The sequence below is a fragment of the Vicugna pacos genome, chromosome 9 (assembly GCF_048564905.1).
Source record: "Vicugna pacos chromosome 9, VicPac4, whole genome shotgun sequence".
In the NCBI taxonomy this organism is placed as follows: domain Eukaryota; kingdom Metazoa; phylum Chordata; class Mammalia; order Artiodactyla; family Camelidae; genus Vicugna; species Vicugna pacos.
The window spans coordinates 54,104,753-54,122,712 of NC_132995.1; the positions used below are offsets into that span (position 1 = coordinate 54,104,753).

A 17,960-nucleotide genomic window follows, 5' to 3' on the forward strand; every position below is an offset into this window, starting at 1 on the left:
CGCCCCGTGTATGCATGGACTGTGGCCTCCAAGACCCTGCCCAGATCACACCCCAGGTGCCCTAGTCTGTTTCTGTGCAGCTAGACCGAGTCTTTGCCAAGATCCTGTGGCAGGCTGTGGTATGGGGTGAGTGGGGCTGGAGTGGTCACCCCCCTCTGACTGGGAAGTGAAGCAAGGTGGCTGCTGCCAGTGCAAGGCTCTCTCACTCTGACTATTTGTAAGCCAGCGCATGTGCACCCTTGGTAAGTAAGTAGAGCCTAGGCTTCTCCAGCCCTTCTAGCATCTGTCTCAGTGAATTTCCCAGGAGGCATGGGGGCCTGTCTCCTCCACGTAGGACCCCAGGACTGGGATGCTCAGATTATGGCTCAACCTGCTGACTCCCCAGGGTGAGGGTCCACCTGCATAGACCTTCTCCTCCTTACAGATCCCTCCCAGGGACACAGGTCCTGACCTGATGCCTTCTGCCCCCATCCTACCTGGTTACGTGGAGATCTTTCGCGCAGCCTTGGTTATATAGGAGATCTTTTGCTATTCTGCAGTTTTATGTGAGAATTGTTCCACATATAGTCATATTCTTGTGTGTTTGTGTGGTGAGGTGAGCTTCATTTCCTCTTACTTTGCCATCTTGATCCTGCCTCAGACTCTGAGCTTCCTAATGCCAGTCTGTCTTTCCTATTCTTACATACTCAGCCTAGGGACTAGTGCAGAAATTGGAAATAAAGCAGGCAAAGAGCAACTTTATTTCTTTATACACATTCTGCTTTAATAGCCACCAAAAAGACTGTTTCATTTCCTCTCACCAACCCTGTCCACCAGTTATATTGGCCTCCAACGTACCACTATAGCAACATATATAAATATATATCATACATTTATACACATACACACATTCTAAAGCACTGTGAAGACACAGACTAGGCTTTAGGACAACTGGTGAGTGCTCACATGTCACTTACAAGTGATCACTGGTTTGCTTTACTCAAGATTTTCAGTGGCTTAGTGTGGCCATTCATCCCCAAATCCAAGAGGGAGGTTAAGATGACCAAATGGAACAGCAAATTTAGAATGAGGTCAGTAAACTTTTGGAGATCATATGAGAATAGAAATAGGAAGTACCAGGGTAAGCATGAGATGGCATCTGCAAGTCAAAGCTCTCACCACGTGGATCCCAAGAACTCGGTGCTGCAGTGTAGACTGACGCCAATCCTGACCGACCCAGCTGTGCTGGCCCCCGGTCAGGTCATCGGGGCCCCGTCAACACTGTCTGTCAGGGCATCGCCGCTCAGTCGTGTGCTTTTAGATCTGCCGAGGGGCTCCAGTGTCAGAACCACAGCTCCGATCCTAGGAAGCAGGTCCTGTCTGCCCTGAGTTGACCATCTGAGGATCAAGCTGAGGTGAGAAATGTGCTGTTGCTGGTTCCCATGGCACTGGGGCGTCCAGAAGCAGTGTCACGAAGTCCTCTACAAACTATGCGTGTTTTGCTCAGTGCTGGGCCAAGTGGACCTTGGCTGGTTATTCCACAGCTGCAGGAAAGGCCCACTGCCTTTTGGCACTGCCCCACCAGGCGTCATCTTGGACTCCTTCCAGACCCTCCAGTAGGTGTGGAGGAGTGAGACTCATATCCTCCTCAGCAGACAGGGAGCTGTGCAAAAGTGGGGCAGGCCCATCCTGCCTGCTGTTTTAAGGACCTCTGGTGGCTTCGCTTCTTGCATGGCTCCTGGAAGGCAAGCGTCACAGGACTGAAGAGCCCGGCACTGCCCTTAGGGATTTTACCTGGAGACCAAAATTGCATAAAGTAAGAAGGCATTATCAGGCCCTACTGGTGGCTAACTGAGGCTGCAGAGAGAGCTGATTGGTGACAGAAGCCAGGAGCTCCGTGAGAGCCTATTAACAGGATGAGCTGAGGGGGTATGCTGAGGTCTGGAGGAGCAACTGGTGCCACCAGGTTAGTGGAAAAGCCCCCCACACCCTCCTGTGGTGATACGTCTGCTCAAAGCCACTGCACACCAGGTGGCATGATCCTACCACTCCCTCTTGAGGGACCAGTTCCCTCTCCAATTCACCTTGGAGCAAAAGGATGGCTTTTGTGATAAACAGGAAAACAGCTTAGCATGAAACATGCACATATAGAAACAGCCTGTTGGAGGAAGGAGAGGGCATTTTGCAGGGAAGTCCCCCTTTTGTGTCCTGTGACTTAAGGAGGAGTGGGACGGGCCACGTCAGCAGGGACATCAGAGACCTTCTTGGTGCCACCTCTTACAGATGAGGGGCAGCAGGCTCACAGAGACTGAGGTCAGCAAAAGCCACACAGCCAGTTAGTGACAAGCCTGGGATTAGAACTCAGTCCTCGGGCCCTTTCCAATGACCTAGCAGAAGTCGAGAGGACTCTTCCAAATTAGGGAAGCCAGCGGGTACCAGAGGCTATTGGGTTACCTTTGCTGGGACAGGAATAAGGCTTTACAGAGGCAATCCTGTAAGTGTTCTTCTAAAAAGGCTCAGGAAAGAAAGGAATCATCAGAGAAAAACAAAAGGAATTAGCACACAAAAAGGCAGAGTTAAATTATGGCCCAACCCATTTTGACACTGTGAGGTCAACATTCTCTAGATTACAGTTTAGGAACATTCCTAGGCATATGCTCAGTTACTTATGGTAAAGCTTCGATGGCCAGTGTAAAAGGTTTAATTTCTGATTTTTAAGTCATTTCTTAACACCTCAAGTTTTCTTCAAAGTGGTTCCTAAAGAAGGTGTTAGTGTTTTCAATAAACAGAGAATGTCTCCCATATATGTAAAATCTTCCCTTTAGTTTATTACCCTGTTCTTTTTTCGATCAGTAAGACCCAATGATTTTCTTTTGTGTTGTTGCTTGAAGAAAACTCTGCCAAAATCCCAATGCTGTTCTCAGCTCCATACTGTATAGTGAAATCTGTTTAGTAGGCTGTATCTTGCAGTTATTTTTTCATAAAGTGGTACAGGAAACCCCAGAACACATGAGTGACCTCAGGATCCCTTTACTGAAATCTTAACACAGAGGCAGACCCCTTATGTCCTCTGACCTCGAGAATCAACTGAATTGCATTTCTCCACACTCTTGACTTGGCATGAAGGAGAGAATATTGCAGTAAAGAGAAGGTGATGACAAAGTGAGAGTGAACCTAGATGGCAGGGGAGGTTGCTGATTGGGGTGGGAGTGCTGATGGGGTGGAAATTGGACAGATGCTCATTGAGGACCTGTGCTCCTGCAAGTGGACCAGAAGTCTCTCCTGGAAGGTCAGGGAAGGTCAGAGATGACCTCCCGACTCTGATGACAGATGCTGAAGGGTTTGAAGCAGGCTCTATGGCTCTGACTAATGCTGTGGTTTCCTTACCTCCAAATTAGTCCTTGCCTTCTTCAAAACATCGTGTGTCCGGGTCACTGAAAAACGAAAACAGCCCCACAAGGGAGAAGTTACCAGGGGGGCCCATACTTGCCTTGGGTGTGTGCTCTAAAGCTTTCTTTCTGGCCACTCAGCTTGGGGTCTCCTGCTGCCCCCCAACACCACCCCCAGCATCCATGATTACTGATAAAACGGGAGGTTCACGGATGTCACATCAGTCTCCCCCTTTCCCTAGCCTCTCTGGTCACTCTGCATCCACAGCACAAGCGGGGAGTCTGCAAGTTCCCCCATCTTGTGTCCTATTCCGTGGTAGGGGGACACCCACACTGGCTGAAGATGAACTGCTCCATGCTCTCCTTCTGCTGGTTGGCAGTCTTCAGACGCTCTGCCGTGCTCTGAAGGAGACTCTCCTGTTTGGATAGTTTGGTTTTCAGCTCTAGAAGCTCCCTTTTCATGGACTCTCCCTGGGAAGAGAAACAGGCTCTCTGTCAATGGTCAGAAATCTGAAAGCCCCCCGGGCTTTGTGGCTCCTAACAACCCAAAATAGGATTTTACAATCTTCTCAACTATTTTTGGACTCAATTCTCCCTACCCCACCAGTTAAAGCATCTAAAACCCTCCGGCAGATGTCAGCTCAGAATGAGGCCATTAGGTATGAACACTGAGAAGCTGGAAGCCCCCGTGCACGTTAGCACAGGCTACACTCCTGTTGCTGCACAGGACCTGACTCCAGGCCAGCTCTGAAACCGTCAGCTGTGAACAGGAGCTCAGATTTAGTGTTGACATTAATCATATCACTTGGGCTACACAAGTAAGACTTGGTTGTTAGGAATATGGTGACTGGCAAGACAGGGCTGGCCTGAAACAGTCTGCAATTTTGTAAATATCCCTGCCAACTTCAAAATGGAAAATCACCCCCTCCTCTGGAATTAGCATAGTTGGGTCTCCTAAGATGTCAGGTGTCAGTGATATTAGTCTGGAGTTAGAACCCCTGGGAGGGGATCCTGAAACCTGGCTATTCAAGGTCACCAACCAGAGAGCTGGCTTGAGAGCACCCGGGGGAGGTTGACTCTCCCCTGGCCTGACCTGGAGACTGAAATTTAAGTGATTTGTTGGGATTCCAGTGGGTGGCTAAAAGAGGCTGGTCAACTCATGATGACATTCTGTGATCCTACCTGATTTGTGGAAGTGGGGTGGGGTGAAGACAGAAGTTCTTGATGTTTTAACGTGTCCCTGAACTTGAGCTCAGGCAAACATCAGACAGGTAAAGAAAGTGAACATGAATGGGTTATCAGAGCTCTCCTGTCTCTCCCTCCTCCATATCCTCTCCTTTTCCTCTTTAATTAGTTATCCCAGGAGTCAGGGGTCAAAGGAGAGGGGATGTCATCAGAGCTGTGCTGAAAGCAGCCACCATGGAGGAGAGGTCTCCTTTCTCTGGTCCCCTCTGTCCCAATTGACCATTCAGCTCCTGATCTTCAGGGTCTGCAGACTGTGGAGGCATAAGGATTTTGGGGGGGCAGAACGAGTAGATGACGCTGGCCTCTTACCGACTTTCCATGCAGTGCAGAACCATCGGAGCTTGGCAAGGCTGCTCGCCAGAACACGGTGAGGAGGGAGGCTGCCTCCTCCAGCCGGTGATGCAGGGCATTGGTGCTGCTCTGAAGCTCCTGGATGCCTTTGCTGCCCATCGCCTGGGAAAAGGGGGAGGTAGCCATGGACATCCCTGGGGCTGAGCAATCACTTTTTTTTCCTGTGAGCACAGGCCCCAGCTTCCTTTGTGAGTGAGGCACAGACAGGGACTTGCTTGAACCTGTGAAACCCTTTTCTAACCCTGAATCTCAGGATCTCTGACCTCAGCAGGGCCCTCCCACTTGCAAGAATTCATTTGATTCCAGCCTTCCCCATACTCTTCAGCTCCTAGTCCTGCACATGCTCTGGAGTTTAAGGTCCCTAATTTTTGCACTGTGCCCTGCCCTAATTCACACCTCATGCTACAAATGGGCTGAACCATTTGTAGCTCAAAGGATTGAGGTGCTGCTCCCTTTACCTGACATGCCCTCTTCCCCGGAGAACGTACACATCCTCTGTGGCATCCCCTGTGCCAGTAACACCCAATTCTCGGTTCATGCCCTCACACCCAGAGTGCAGCTTCTAACATTGTGCCTGGAGCCCCTTGTTATGCTTATGTAGTCAGGTGTGGGGCTCCCTCCCTAGTGAGGGGGCTCCTGGGCACAGGCCTCTCCCTGAGCATCCATGCGTCTCCAGTGGCTCAGACAGCACCGCAGCTGGGGGTGCCTGGTCTCTCCTGGTGAAGGGCTCTGAGATCTGCTTTCTGCCCTCCTCCCCGGCTCAGTCTGAACCAGGAAATTCCATGGCTGCCATGTTCCTCACTCCTTCCGCACATTTAGCCCATATCGACGCAAATTTTCAATTTCTAGCAAACTGATTAAGTGATTTTCTTCTGCCCAAGGATGGCCATGTGCCAGCATGACTTTAGCAGATAATAAGCTACCAAAGGGTGCTCAGTACAGTCCCATGTGTATGTCAACACTTTAAAAATGCTCTACTGATGAGGACGGCAGTGCTGCACAGGCTTTTCTATGGTTCTGAGTGGAAATGCCAAGTCAGCTACATCTGGAACAGAGCAGAGCTTATCGTGAAATTAGCAGATGAAGACAAAAGGCCCAACTGGGTGTAAATGGAACATATATCCTCAGCTGTTGGGAGATGTGAAGCATGGGGAAAAAAATAGCAGAAGGAGCTAAAATCAGAAGAAGGAAGGGCATACGGAAAATATGCAAGAAAGAGGTCTGTAATGGAACGATGTAATTACCTCTGTGCCCGGAGCTTCAAGGCCAGGGAGGTTGCAGGCTGATCTCGTGAGAGATGCTATCTTCTTGACCAGCAGTCTGCCCTCCCCGATCTGCTGTCTTAGGACGCTGTAGTCATCAATGTGGCCATGACGTGGCGGCCATGCTTATTGGCAAAGGAGCCGTCAGTAGCATCACCCTCCAACTTGGGAGGGGTCTTTATTCCAGGAGAAGCATCCGAACCCAGCTCTGAACAATCAAACCACAACAGCACAAAAGCACTGTTATTCATAATGATTCCTTAGTTCAATACAAAAGAGAAGTCAAATAATGAAAGGGGGCAGAAATAAGACAGTCTTGGAAAGTACAAGCATGGTGTGAAATCCTTATATATTCTGGGTTCTACATTTTTATAATCTTTCTTATATCCTCTCATAATGATAAAATCGCCAGGAGGCAAATTTTATCCTTATTGACAAATGAAATATTCAGGACATATATTATACACACAAATTTTTAACTACGGGGTTGAGAAGACACAGATAAGGAAATGAAGCTGGACCCAGAGAACACTTTCAAAAATTGGGTGACTGCAGTGAGGCAACAGCAGAGCAATCGGAAAACAGCACGAGGAAGAAAGGCAGCACAGAAGGTGCAATGAGCAGGGCTAAAGGCCTTGGGACATGCAGAGAAAAATCTCTAAATTTAGATAATGCGTATACAGAGAAACAAAGGTTACTCGCACTAATAATTTTCCATCGTCAGTCCCTGAGTCCTGTAGTTGCCTTATTTACCATTTGTCCTATTAAAAGTTGTGGTCTCAGAGCCAGGAGCAGCGGAAGAAGAGCTGGGGAAGACCACAGCTGGAGAATTCATGCCCACGTCCCGAACTGGAGGGGAGGCAACTGAATCTAGGGAGTCAAGGTAACCACAACTTTAGGAACCCTGGGAACACACTGCTCCCCAAGCACGTGCACAGCCTAGTCTTCACCACCAGACAGTAAGGCAAGAGGACCCCCCTCTTACATAATCATCACCCATGTACCACATTTAAAAGCAACAGTAAGCAGATCACTTAGTTTGGAACAAAAGGAGGTTCCTATAATTCACAGAGCAACTTCTAGTTTGAAAAATTACTAGATATACTTTTCTTACCCCAGTTTTTGAATATAATTTTGTACGCAGTGTCCAGTGCAGTGCTTTGAAACTAAATATAAATATGCATAAATATATGCAGTATATATGGTAAAAATATTTGATCAAAGAATGAATGGATTTATGGGCCATTAAACTCAGCACTCTAACCACCATTGTGATGAGTGGGGACTGGGAAATATGCAGTGGTGTGAGAAGAACAGGCGACAGAAGCCTTGGTGAGTTAGAGACGCCCTCTTGGAGGCCAGGCAGCAATCCTGCAGGGGAGGAATTGGGAAATATCACAAAGAGACAGGAATGATTCTGCTCAGGCAAATGTGGCCTAGAGCCTGCTTTCTGGCTCAGGCCTCTGCACTGGACAAGGAGGAGGAGGAGTGACTGAGCCAGCAGGGCAGAGTCCTGGCTCAAGTGGTGGGGAGGCAGTGAGTGGGGAAAGCCTTGTTAAAGGGATGAAAGGGAGACACAACTGAGCATGACAGCCGCACGGTAGCCCGAGTATGTGAGGCATCCACCTAATTTTAACCAGAAATGTTTTATGTGCCAGGCATTTTGCTTGGTGGTCCACGTACGCTTTCTTATTTAACGGCCACAGCAACATGATTGGGGGAAATCACCTTCATTGGACAGATAAGGTCATTGATACATGAATCTCGCAGAACCAGAAAAAAAAAAACAAAAAACGGGTAAACCAGGCATGAAAGTGTAAAAGCTCATCTTTAGATAATCCAGAGCAGAATGGTTCCCATTTAGAATAAAATTGAGGACATGTCCATAGTGGTGAGTGGAGATGGTGAATTAAATGGTCTATCAAAAGGAAAAAAGAAGAGGAAGTAGAAATGAATGTGTCAATATTCATTGGGGCGGTATTGACACTCATATTAAAACCAGAGGACATGAGACTGATTGATGAATGATACTGAGAAGAGCGGGAGAGAACTGTGTAAACATTTGTATCTGGAGAGGCAAGCCGGGGGCAGGGCAGCAGAAGTGGGTGACTATACCTGGAACAGCACCACCACCTCCCACTGCCTTCCTACAGCCAGGGTTTCCTCAGGGACAGGAACGTTTTGCCACATGGCTGAGTTCCCCTCATGTTAGGCAGAGGAAGCCAGGCCAGAGAGTCTGGGAAGGCCAGTAATACCAAGACACGGCATGGTGAGGCAGAGGGAGCACAGACTGGAAACCACAAGTTCTGCTTTGAGTCCTGGGTTGGTCTCTCAACTCCTGTCAACCTTAACATGTCAGCTAATGTCTTAGTGCCTGAGTTTTCTCATGTGAAATACAGAGACAGTAAAACCTACCCTACCTGTGATGAAATGATTTGAAAAATTATTTGAAAGCATGTAAAATTTAAAGCACTCCACAAATACAAGGAATAGACATTAACATACATAGCTGTTAATTCTTAAGCATTTCTTATTATGCCAGGCACTTGTACATTATTTCATTTAATGCCCCACATAGCCATGCACAGTATATATTAATATAATCTTCATTTAAAGATGAGGAAGCTAAGGCTTAAATAGCCTGAGGAGTTTAAATTCCAGGCAAACACCTATAAATCGCAAACTCAGAATCTGGAGCCAGATCTTACCCTAAATCCCACTCTCTCACTCGGGCACTGTATTGAAGCATCTCTGATTTCACCCCGACCTTAAGGAGCATGGAAGAGGCAAGATTGTGCCTTCCACCACAGACATCCCGGGGACCTCCCCACTGGCTGAGGGCTTCCTGATCCCCTTTTCCTTCCTACCTTGGAAGAGCGGCTGCTTGCTTCCAGGGTCAGGGCTGACAGGGAAGAAGGGGCTGAGGCCGGCTTTGCTGGCACCTCCATCCAACTGCTGCTCGAGCTGCACTCGCAGACAGTTGTTCACCTGAATGCTCTGCTCCAGCTGCCCTCTCAAAGCTCGGATCTCTGCCACCAGGTGGCTCAAGTCACTGCTCAAAGGGACTTGGTGACAAGCATCCCAAGTGTAAGCTCTAAGGAGAGAGAGGAGGGCTCTGGTAGCACTGATTCTTTCCAAGCATCTGTCAGAACACTTCTCTGTGACATTCCTTCCTGCCAAGGACCACAGTGTCTCAGGGTCCCAGGCAACACAACTGTGATGGAGATGTCCCTCTTCCAGTGGGGGGGCCTGGCACACACTGAGATGGCGCACACTCCAGTCTAGAGTTTCCCTGAGGCTCAAATGACCCTTGTGCACCCGGAGGGCATTTGATTGGCAGGTGAAGTCAAGCCTATTATTTTACCTCTCTATTAACCTTAGTCCTGCAGGCTAGAAACAGGGTCTTCCAAGATAGGTGTACTGAACTAGAGAAGGGAAGGTGCTGAGGGAGGAGAGTCGATGATTTCCACACTCAGGGGTCAAAGGGGAGAGGAAGAGAAAGGCCTCGGGTCTTGGGCAGCAGGTAAGAATGGGAGTGGGGTACCACAGACCAAGGATCATAACTAATTGGACTTCTCAATTTCTCCTTGTTTGTTTGTTTGTTTTTTTATCTCCACTCACCACCCGTAGTCTGTTTCTGTGTACTGGGGAAGAAGAGATTAAACAAATATTCTACAAGACCACAACTGTTCATCTAAAAACTATGAAGCCAAATGTTCTTTCAAAAGATGGAATTTGTTTGGGTTTTTAGCAAGGCAATAGGATGCAAATACCATCTAACACATGCACCCAGTTGCATCTGGGCCATAGGTCCAGAAACTAAATTTTTTTGTTTTTCCAAACACATTCATAGTCCTGTAATGAGCTATGCGAATATTCTCACTAAATGAGATAAATGAAGACTATGAATATTCTTTCATCAGTTCAGTTAGGATTTGTCACCAAATGTGTGTATTAAAAAGATTTTAATTCAGAGTTCTTATTGGGTCATAGAGTTAAGGATAAGGGATAATGGGGCCTTAGTGGTAGGAGCTTTGAGATGAATCCTGAAAGACCCATTATAAGGGAGCAAGACATGAAAGGGGAGGTAGCTGAGGATGAAGTGGTTTCCAGATACCAACCCCAAAGTTCCATGATGCTCCTCCCTTTTGTTCTTTTCTGAAATCCAAATTCTCACAAATTGTTGCTTATTATTTAAAATTTTTTCATCTATTTATTCTCCTTCATCTTCTGATTACACCTTATATGAGACCCTCCACACTTAACACCCATAATATCACTACACCCATTCAAACAGGTTTCCCTGATTCTAATGTTGGACTCCCAACTCCAGTATGTGACACCAGTCTTACTATCTTAAAATTCTGTTTCCATCATGTACCCATTTTGCTTGGAAAATATACTCATTTTCCGTTGCCTACTACACAGAGTAAATTGTCATCCTACCTCGTAGGCCTTCTATATACTGGCAACTCTCCTTTCAACTAATCTGACTCCATTCTCTTGCCTTCAATACAAAACTCCCCTCTAGGCTGGTTGGTCTTCCCCCTGACCCAGCACTTCCATGACTTTGTACATAAGCTGTTCTGAAGCCTGCTGTGCTTCTTTAATTCTTCAAGTTCTCGATCAACTTCTCATCAACAAATTAGAAAACTCAGTCACATCTGATGAAGATTCAAATTTGGCTGAACAGTGAAATTATAATAAACCATAGTACTTAAGGAGCTTTTAAACATATAGTCAAAAAACAAACAAACAAACAAACAAACAAAGAGTTGAAAAGTTCAGGGAGTCAGCATCCCATCCAAAGCAAGAACTTTTTCAACGGGATCCTTGAAAAATCATCTCTTTCTATTTAAACGGGGCTTGGATAGGAAGCCGACTGCTTCGAAACAGCCAATCCATCACTAGAAGGCTTTAGTGGGAAGGAAAGCGTTAACTGTGCAGATCCCAATTCCATTGCCCTTCACCCTCTGGCCCTTGTTCAGCCCTCTGAAGGGATAACAACACATCAGCTCCTCTTCACCTGACAGTTCTTCAAATATCTGAAGCCCGTTCTCATAGTCATATGATCTTTTCCAAGCCTACAGTTTTTTAGTTTCTTCAACCAGTCTGAGATATTTGGTCCCTGTCTTCATTACATTCCCTTGTTTGTCAATGTCCCTTTTACAAGATGGCACCCCACAATCTAACAATATTTCTGACATGGTCTCTCCATGTGGACAGCACAGCTGTACCACTGTGGTCTCAGGTTAACTTGGCTTTTCTAGCAACTCTGGCCTACAACTTCCTTGTGTAAATGTGTTTCTACCTAACTCCCCCGTCCTCAAGCCCACGAGTGGCTACAGAGCAAGATCTCCCCTTCCTGTATATCTACCACCGATATTTTTAACCAAAGTCAGGAGTATTTTTAATCTTTGCTAGATTTCATCACATTGACATCAGCCCTCTGTTCTAGCCTACTTGGAGTAATTGTGTTTAGAATGCCCTCCCCATTTGAAGAAGAATGGGGAAATGTTAATAAGATTCTCAAATACTAGCAGGTAGCAAAAATCCTCACTACAAGAGTTTAAAATTTAAATCTAGGCTGAAAATATAGGTCCTGTTAGTAGTATTTCTGAAATTTTTAAAAAGTCTTTTAATTTTCTCAGTGAGGAAAGGTCAGGGTGGGACCAGGTTGCGTGGGTGGTCAGAATTCACAACATTTAAGATGTTTTCAAATGATGATACCACCAGGGCAGTTGTGTTAAAAATGGAAATCATTATATAATCTGGAGTTTGATTCGCTTATCTGAGACCATCTAGGTGGGTGAGTTTGATGCCTGTGGCCGACTTTTAAGGACATTAAGGCTGGATCTTGCTCATGTCACCAACCCCTGGGCTTTGTGTGTGAGAGCTCCCCTCCCTTCCTATTGGGAGCCTCAGTGAGTGAGGTTTTTTCTGAGACAGACCTCTGTAGGTTTCCAAGATCTCCACAACTCCCAAGGTAAAGACTTCACCAGGATCCTTAGCAAGAGCAGGCAGCTCACAGGGTGGGGAAGAGGCAGATACACATACCTTTCAGCCCCTTCCTGGAACTGCCATAAAGTGCCTCGTAGATCTGTACCTCCGACTGGAGGGACTCGAAGAGCTGCTGTTTCTCTTCACACTGTTGCTGCAAGAGGGCCAGCTTCTGCTGCAGCCTGCCAGGAGACAAGCAAGGGCCCGCTGAGCTTAGGGACCCCTTGGCCACACCAGGGCAAGAGCCTGTGAACCAACTTTTGCATCACAGAGTTTTAGCCCTAGACATCAAGTCAGAGGTCATGAAGACCATCACTTTTATTTTACAGATGTAGCAACAGAGGCTCAGAGAGGGAAAGTAACTCTGCTTGGAGTCATGCCATTAGCTGCAGGACCCAGGACATGCCATCCGGTATTCTCACTGCCCCTACAGTGCTCTTTTCACGCTGACAAGCAGTTACAGGGTCTGTGCTGGGAACTAGCGTCATGGCTGGTATAGAAGCTTCCCAGGTCACGATGAGACTCATGTCCTCAAACTAACTGGAAGCAGTAGAACGTACTTTCTCCAGTATCTAATATGCTGAAGCCGCTATAACACGGTTTTACCCTCTCAACTTTGCAATGAAAAAGGCATTCCCAGAGAAGTCCTTCCTTCTTTTCAAAGTCACCCATAAATCTGGAATAGCAGAGAGGAAATTGAGGCTTCCAAAAAGGACCATGAACTGTCTTGCCAATATCCTTTTTCCTAAATCTTAAGATGGAGCCACCTTCTTTATGAGTGGGCTTCCTCTTACTTGGAGTCTTTCTCATGGAGAGACAGTCGTTCCTCCTGGAAATGCAAGATTTCCTGCTGCTTCTCCTTCAAGTCTTCCAAAAGCTGCTGCCGTCCCACCTTTTGGTGCTCCAGCTCCATTTCCAGCTCTTGAAGCCGAGATCGAGAGGTCAGCAGAGCCTCCCTCAGGCATTCTGTTTCCTGGGAGCGCTCTGGTGAGCAGAACACAGGAACATTTATATTGTGGGGCCAGAGGTCAGCAGAAAGATGAGCCCAAGCACATCCACCCTGACAAACAGAACTAAGGTAAAAGGAAGGCCAGCATATGCTGCAGCCTGCCAGGGGAGGCGATGCGAGTGTCTACCCACTGGATCCACACACTCTGGGGAATGGGGAACCGGTATCTTTGCAATGCCCTTGACCCTCTGATTTAATATGACCTACTTTGTTTCACAGAAGACATTCTGGTTTCTAATGCTATTTTCTAAGTGCTCACATACCTTCTGTGCAATAATCTATTCTAGAGTTTTGCTAACTCAGGTTTTTAGAATGTATTATTTTCATCATTTCAAAAATGGGAACATCTGTCCTTTCCTGGGCTTGCAGCCTCTCTCTGATCATCATGATTTCTCAAAGACTATCAACAGGAACTCTGAGAATAAGGTTCCAGTGCTGTCAGTCCTCTGGGGTGGAATCACCTGGGCCTGGCAGATGGTGCTCACTTACACCTTACTACCTTCTCACCTGTAAGTCTGGGCGAGTCTTTCCAGGCAGCAATGGTAGTTTAGTAGTTCTGCCTTCTCCCTTATCTATGACGTTCATTATCCTCCCAAGCAGCGACCTTTCCTCTCACACCTTATTGCTCTGAAGAGGCTAATTCAGAAATATCTCTTGATGTCTTTTTCCTTTTCCACAAGCATTCTTTCATTCTGGGCTTAATCCTCTTAGCCACTATTCTTTATCTGTTATGGTTATTTAATAAATATTTGTAAATAAAAATAATTTGTAATTAAAAATATATCGATTGCATCCAGTCAAGTAACACTATGGTCAACTGCCTCCAGCTGCACACAGGAAGTGATGCTCACTCGTGGATGCCCACTGAATAGTGTTGGGAAAGCTCGGGAGGACATTCTGCTAACACGTCCAGAAATAATCATGAAGATTGGTGACCAAGGAGGAACCCAGAGTGTATGAATAGGGAGTTGGTGGGGAGATGGTGAGGAGATGTGGGGATAGCATATCAGCACTGGGAGGGGCACTCAGAGCAGCAGCAAAGTCTGGAGAAACCTGAGAGGGTGTGTAGGCTCTCACGTTCCTTCCTTTTCTGGTTCCAAACCAGCTGTGATTTTCAGGCAGGTAGAACAGATACCCACAGGTATCCAGTTTGGTAGCTAATGACTGTGAATATCTGCAGGAAGCTCTGCACAGAAGTGGTGGATTTCCTAGAGCTCCTTGTCCCTGCAGCATAGGAGGCTGAGGGCCCAAGGCTGGGAACTGGCAGGAAGTAGCCCTTTCTAGACTGAGAATAGCTATGGAGGTTTTGGGCTGGTGGATCTGGGTAGCTCTGTTCTCTCCACTTTCTCTCTTGGCTGCTCCAGTGGGTGATCAGTGTGGCCAGGGAAGAAAATGGCCTGAGACTGACCACACTTTGTGGCTTTTGATCACTCACCTCTGGAAACATGACTCAGCTGAGCCTGAAGGCTTCGGTTTTCCTCCCTAAGGACTCTGTTCTCACTGTAGAGCTGAGGTGTGGACTCCAGGCCTGGACTGTAGAAGTTAGAGGTGGATCCTGTCCCGAAAAGTGCAGGCAGACAAGTTACAACTTTGGGTCACAGAAGCTCTCAAAACTGCCCGTTCTGTCCCAACCCAGCAGAAACCCCTGAGGACTGGAGTCCTGGGCCTAAAGCCTGGTGGGCCAAATGCCTGATTTTCCTGTGCCTCCTGTGGATGGGTTCTTCGCATGCATGATCCCATATCCTGGCCGTAGTTGTTCAGGAGGCTCTTTGCCCTAAATAGCTGGTGCTGGGGTGGTGGCAGGAGAAGGGTGTGTGGAACGGACAGTGTCCGAGTGTCAGCAGCCTGGGAGGAGGGTGTGTGGAGGAAGGCAGCCTTGGTAAGTGGCTGGGGCAGGACCCGGCAGACCTGGGTCTACCACTTGTCAGTCATAGGACAAGGGCCCAGAGAAGTCAGCAGGCAGCATATGAACAGATTAAGGATGGGATGAGAAGTCAGAGGATTCCTGGGATCAGACCTGGTTAGTTCTTCCATGAGGAAAGTTACTCTTTGAGCTCAGATACATCTACAAAGTGAGGAGAATAGAACTTGTCCCCTCCCCTTACTGATTGCAAAGAGCAAGTGGAGAAAAGCAAACCACCATGCTTTGAAACCTGCAAACTCCCCCTAAGGCCTGACCTTCAGAAGTTCCCTAGTTACGACCAGAAGTAGAAGACCTGAGCCTCTCCTACCGCTTCCGCGGGCAGTGGAGCTGAGCCTGTGTTCCAGCTGCTCCCTCAGGCGGTCATTAATGCAGATGGACTCCTCCAGGCGCTGGCGCAGGTTCCGGATTTCACCCAGATGCTCCTCCAGCAGGTCAGCCCCTGCAGCCATCCCACCAGGACAGCAGGAGGTGGGAGATGGAGAATCCTGGTCACTAGTGGGGCCCACTTGGGAGATGGGCTCAGCCAGTGGTCTCTCAGCAAGATCCCTAAACATCACCATCCTCTCTCACAGGCACCCATGAGCTCAGGTGACTGTTTAAACAGTAAATTGGCTTCAAAAAACTGGACAGCCTGGGGCTAGGCAAGCCCCACAGGCCCCTTCCCATGCAGGGGTACGTGTAACGGAGTTGTAAGGGTACGTGTACAGTTACTTGGTTAACTGGTAAGTGTAAGGGGTTTCACATGGTTTAGAAAAATAGCTGAAGGCTGTGGACATCAGTCTAGCACACGGAAAGGTGTGGCTGTTTCCTGAGTGCGACTTCGGGTGTTATAGAGAAGGCCTTACTCTACCCTAATACCTTTCCTCTTAGTGATTCTTGACTAAACATTCTTTAGCAAGGGACAAAGCCCTTCCTGCACCTGTAGAGAGAAGGCCTAAGGTAAAAGTTAGTACATCATGTAAACTCATCCTGTGTGGTTAGTGACTGACAGTCTGCTTCCCTTACATCACTTTGCACATGGAAGGAATAAAGGAGCCTGGGCTGATATAGGGATCTGGAGTCTGACTATAGGGGAGGAATCAACACCCGCAAGGAAGGCTAAAAGATGCAACAAAAAGCAGGGGGAAAGGTGCCAATGACACACTACATCAACTGCCTCATTTTGCTTTGAATCCAGCCTCTTTCTGAAAATTACAGCTCTTCCTGTTGGAACTGGGCTGCATCCCAGCATTCACCTGTATAGCTCCACCTCTCCAGTTAGTGTGATGTCTCTGGCCCCTGACTGGGAGAGCTAGGAGTGAGAGGGAGAGTTTAAATGGGTTTGTACACAGGATATACATATGGGGGGGGGGGAGCTGTGTAGAAACAGCCTCGCTTCTGTAACAACTCCTGACTGACGGAAGAATGTTCTGTGAATGTTGGTGTCTGGCATTGTGGAAGGACGGAAAGGGAATCAGGATGGAGGGAGAGAGAAGGACATGAATGTGAGTGCACAGAGGTAGCCCCTGACTTTCCCAAACCCCTGCAGAGCACCGAGGTCCTGGGCCGGGAAGATGATGGATGTACTTAGAAAGGACTAAGTACTGATGAGGTGCTTTCATTTTATCCCCACTGTGAACCAGGGCCTAGAGGAGAAGGGAAAGCAGCCCTGCCCAGGCAGGAAAGAAGTGGATTCTAAATGAGATTTCGTCTCACAGACTGATCTGCTCGGCTTTGTGCTTTACCTGTGGGTTTGGAGTTAAGCTGGTACATGGATGATCCTGAGGATAGATCCCCAGATATGCTCCCTTTCTGAGGCCTCATCATGTCCCACTGGCCACTACTGCCCAGGTACCCAGGCTCCGGGATTCTGCTCGGGTCTACGGTGCCCCTTGGAGGAGAGTGGGGCCCGGCACGGTTGAGGTATTGGGAAGAGCTGGCTTCTAGATGGTTGCTCTGCAGTGTGGCTGGGCAAGCAAGATGAAGAGTGTTGACACCTGGGCAGAAAGAAACATGAGTGAGAAGCAGAGTATCAGAAAAGAAGCTTCGGCAAGGAAGTGTGTGATTGCTGAGAGCAGACACTAGAGGGGACACGTGGGCTATCAGAGATCCCAGTCCACTGCGGAATACCAGTTGGATGAGGACTCACACACTAGAGGCTCTTTCACCCCTTATATTTACTATCGTGAGACGCCAAGATGTAGAGGAAGAATAAAGGATGGGAAAGTCACCAGTGTACACAGAGGAAGAGTCCAGTGGCCCTACTCCTGGCTCCCTCTGTAGTTCCTCAGGATAGAGTCTAGGAGGTTCCAGAAGTAGAACTCATTGGCAAAGTCAGGGGTCAAAAGTGCGTTGGGGTATAGCACTGAGCACTCCTGTGAACAGGAATATTTGTTTCCCTATTATTACTTGCCTTTCCCAAAAGCTAACCAGCCAGTTTTTCCATTCCTCCATTTTTCCATTTGGGGTTTGCCAGAGAAGAAAGGGGGCGTGACTCCAGCTAGACGTGGTGGCCTCAGTTCCTGCAGACTGATGAGCTCTCTGCTGAGGCTGGGGGAGGTTCTGCTTAAGGCAAGTGGTGACTTGGATCTTATGCAGCATGATTCAAGGATGCAGGATGTCATCTCTCCTGTCTGAAGGGTCTTTAAACACCCTTCCGTGGAAGGAGGTGGGACCTTTCATTTCATAGGCTGCTGCTTTCATAGATCTTTGAAATCATGGGCCTGCCCCAGCATCCCTGCTTCTGTGTGAAAAGAAGCCTGGCTTGGTGGAGGGAGGGAGAGAGGTGGACAGGGCTGTAGCTTAGGATATTCACATTCAGA

The 17,960-nt window shown here is 47.8% G+C and overlaps 1 protein-coding gene across 1 annotated transcript in view; it reads right to left on the reverse strand.

Annotated features, from left to right (window-relative positions):
- Positions 1-747: 747 nt before the first annotated feature.
- LOC140698318 (myomegalin-like) overlaps positions 748-17,960 on the reverse strand; it is a 38,782-nt gene continuing 21,569 nt past the window's right edge. The window contains 14 exon segments of the mRNA XM_072968305.1: positions 748-1,773; positions 2,434-2,485; positions 3,367-3,413; positions 3,701-3,839; positions 4,923-5,066; positions 6,209-6,336; positions 6,339-6,434; positions 6,980-7,096; positions 9,094-9,318; positions 12,284-12,408; positions 13,021-13,210; positions 14,671-14,790; positions 15,467-15,598; positions 16,884-17,135. Coding sequence (XP_072824406.1) covers positions 1,628-1,773; positions 2,434-2,485; positions 3,367-3,413; positions 3,701-3,839; positions 4,923-5,066; positions 6,209-6,336; positions 6,339-6,434; positions 6,980-7,096; positions 9,094-9,318; positions 12,284-12,408; positions 13,021-13,210; positions 14,671-14,790; positions 15,467-15,598; positions 16,884-17,135 — 1,913 coding nt within the window. The 3' untranslated portion in view covers positions 748-1,627.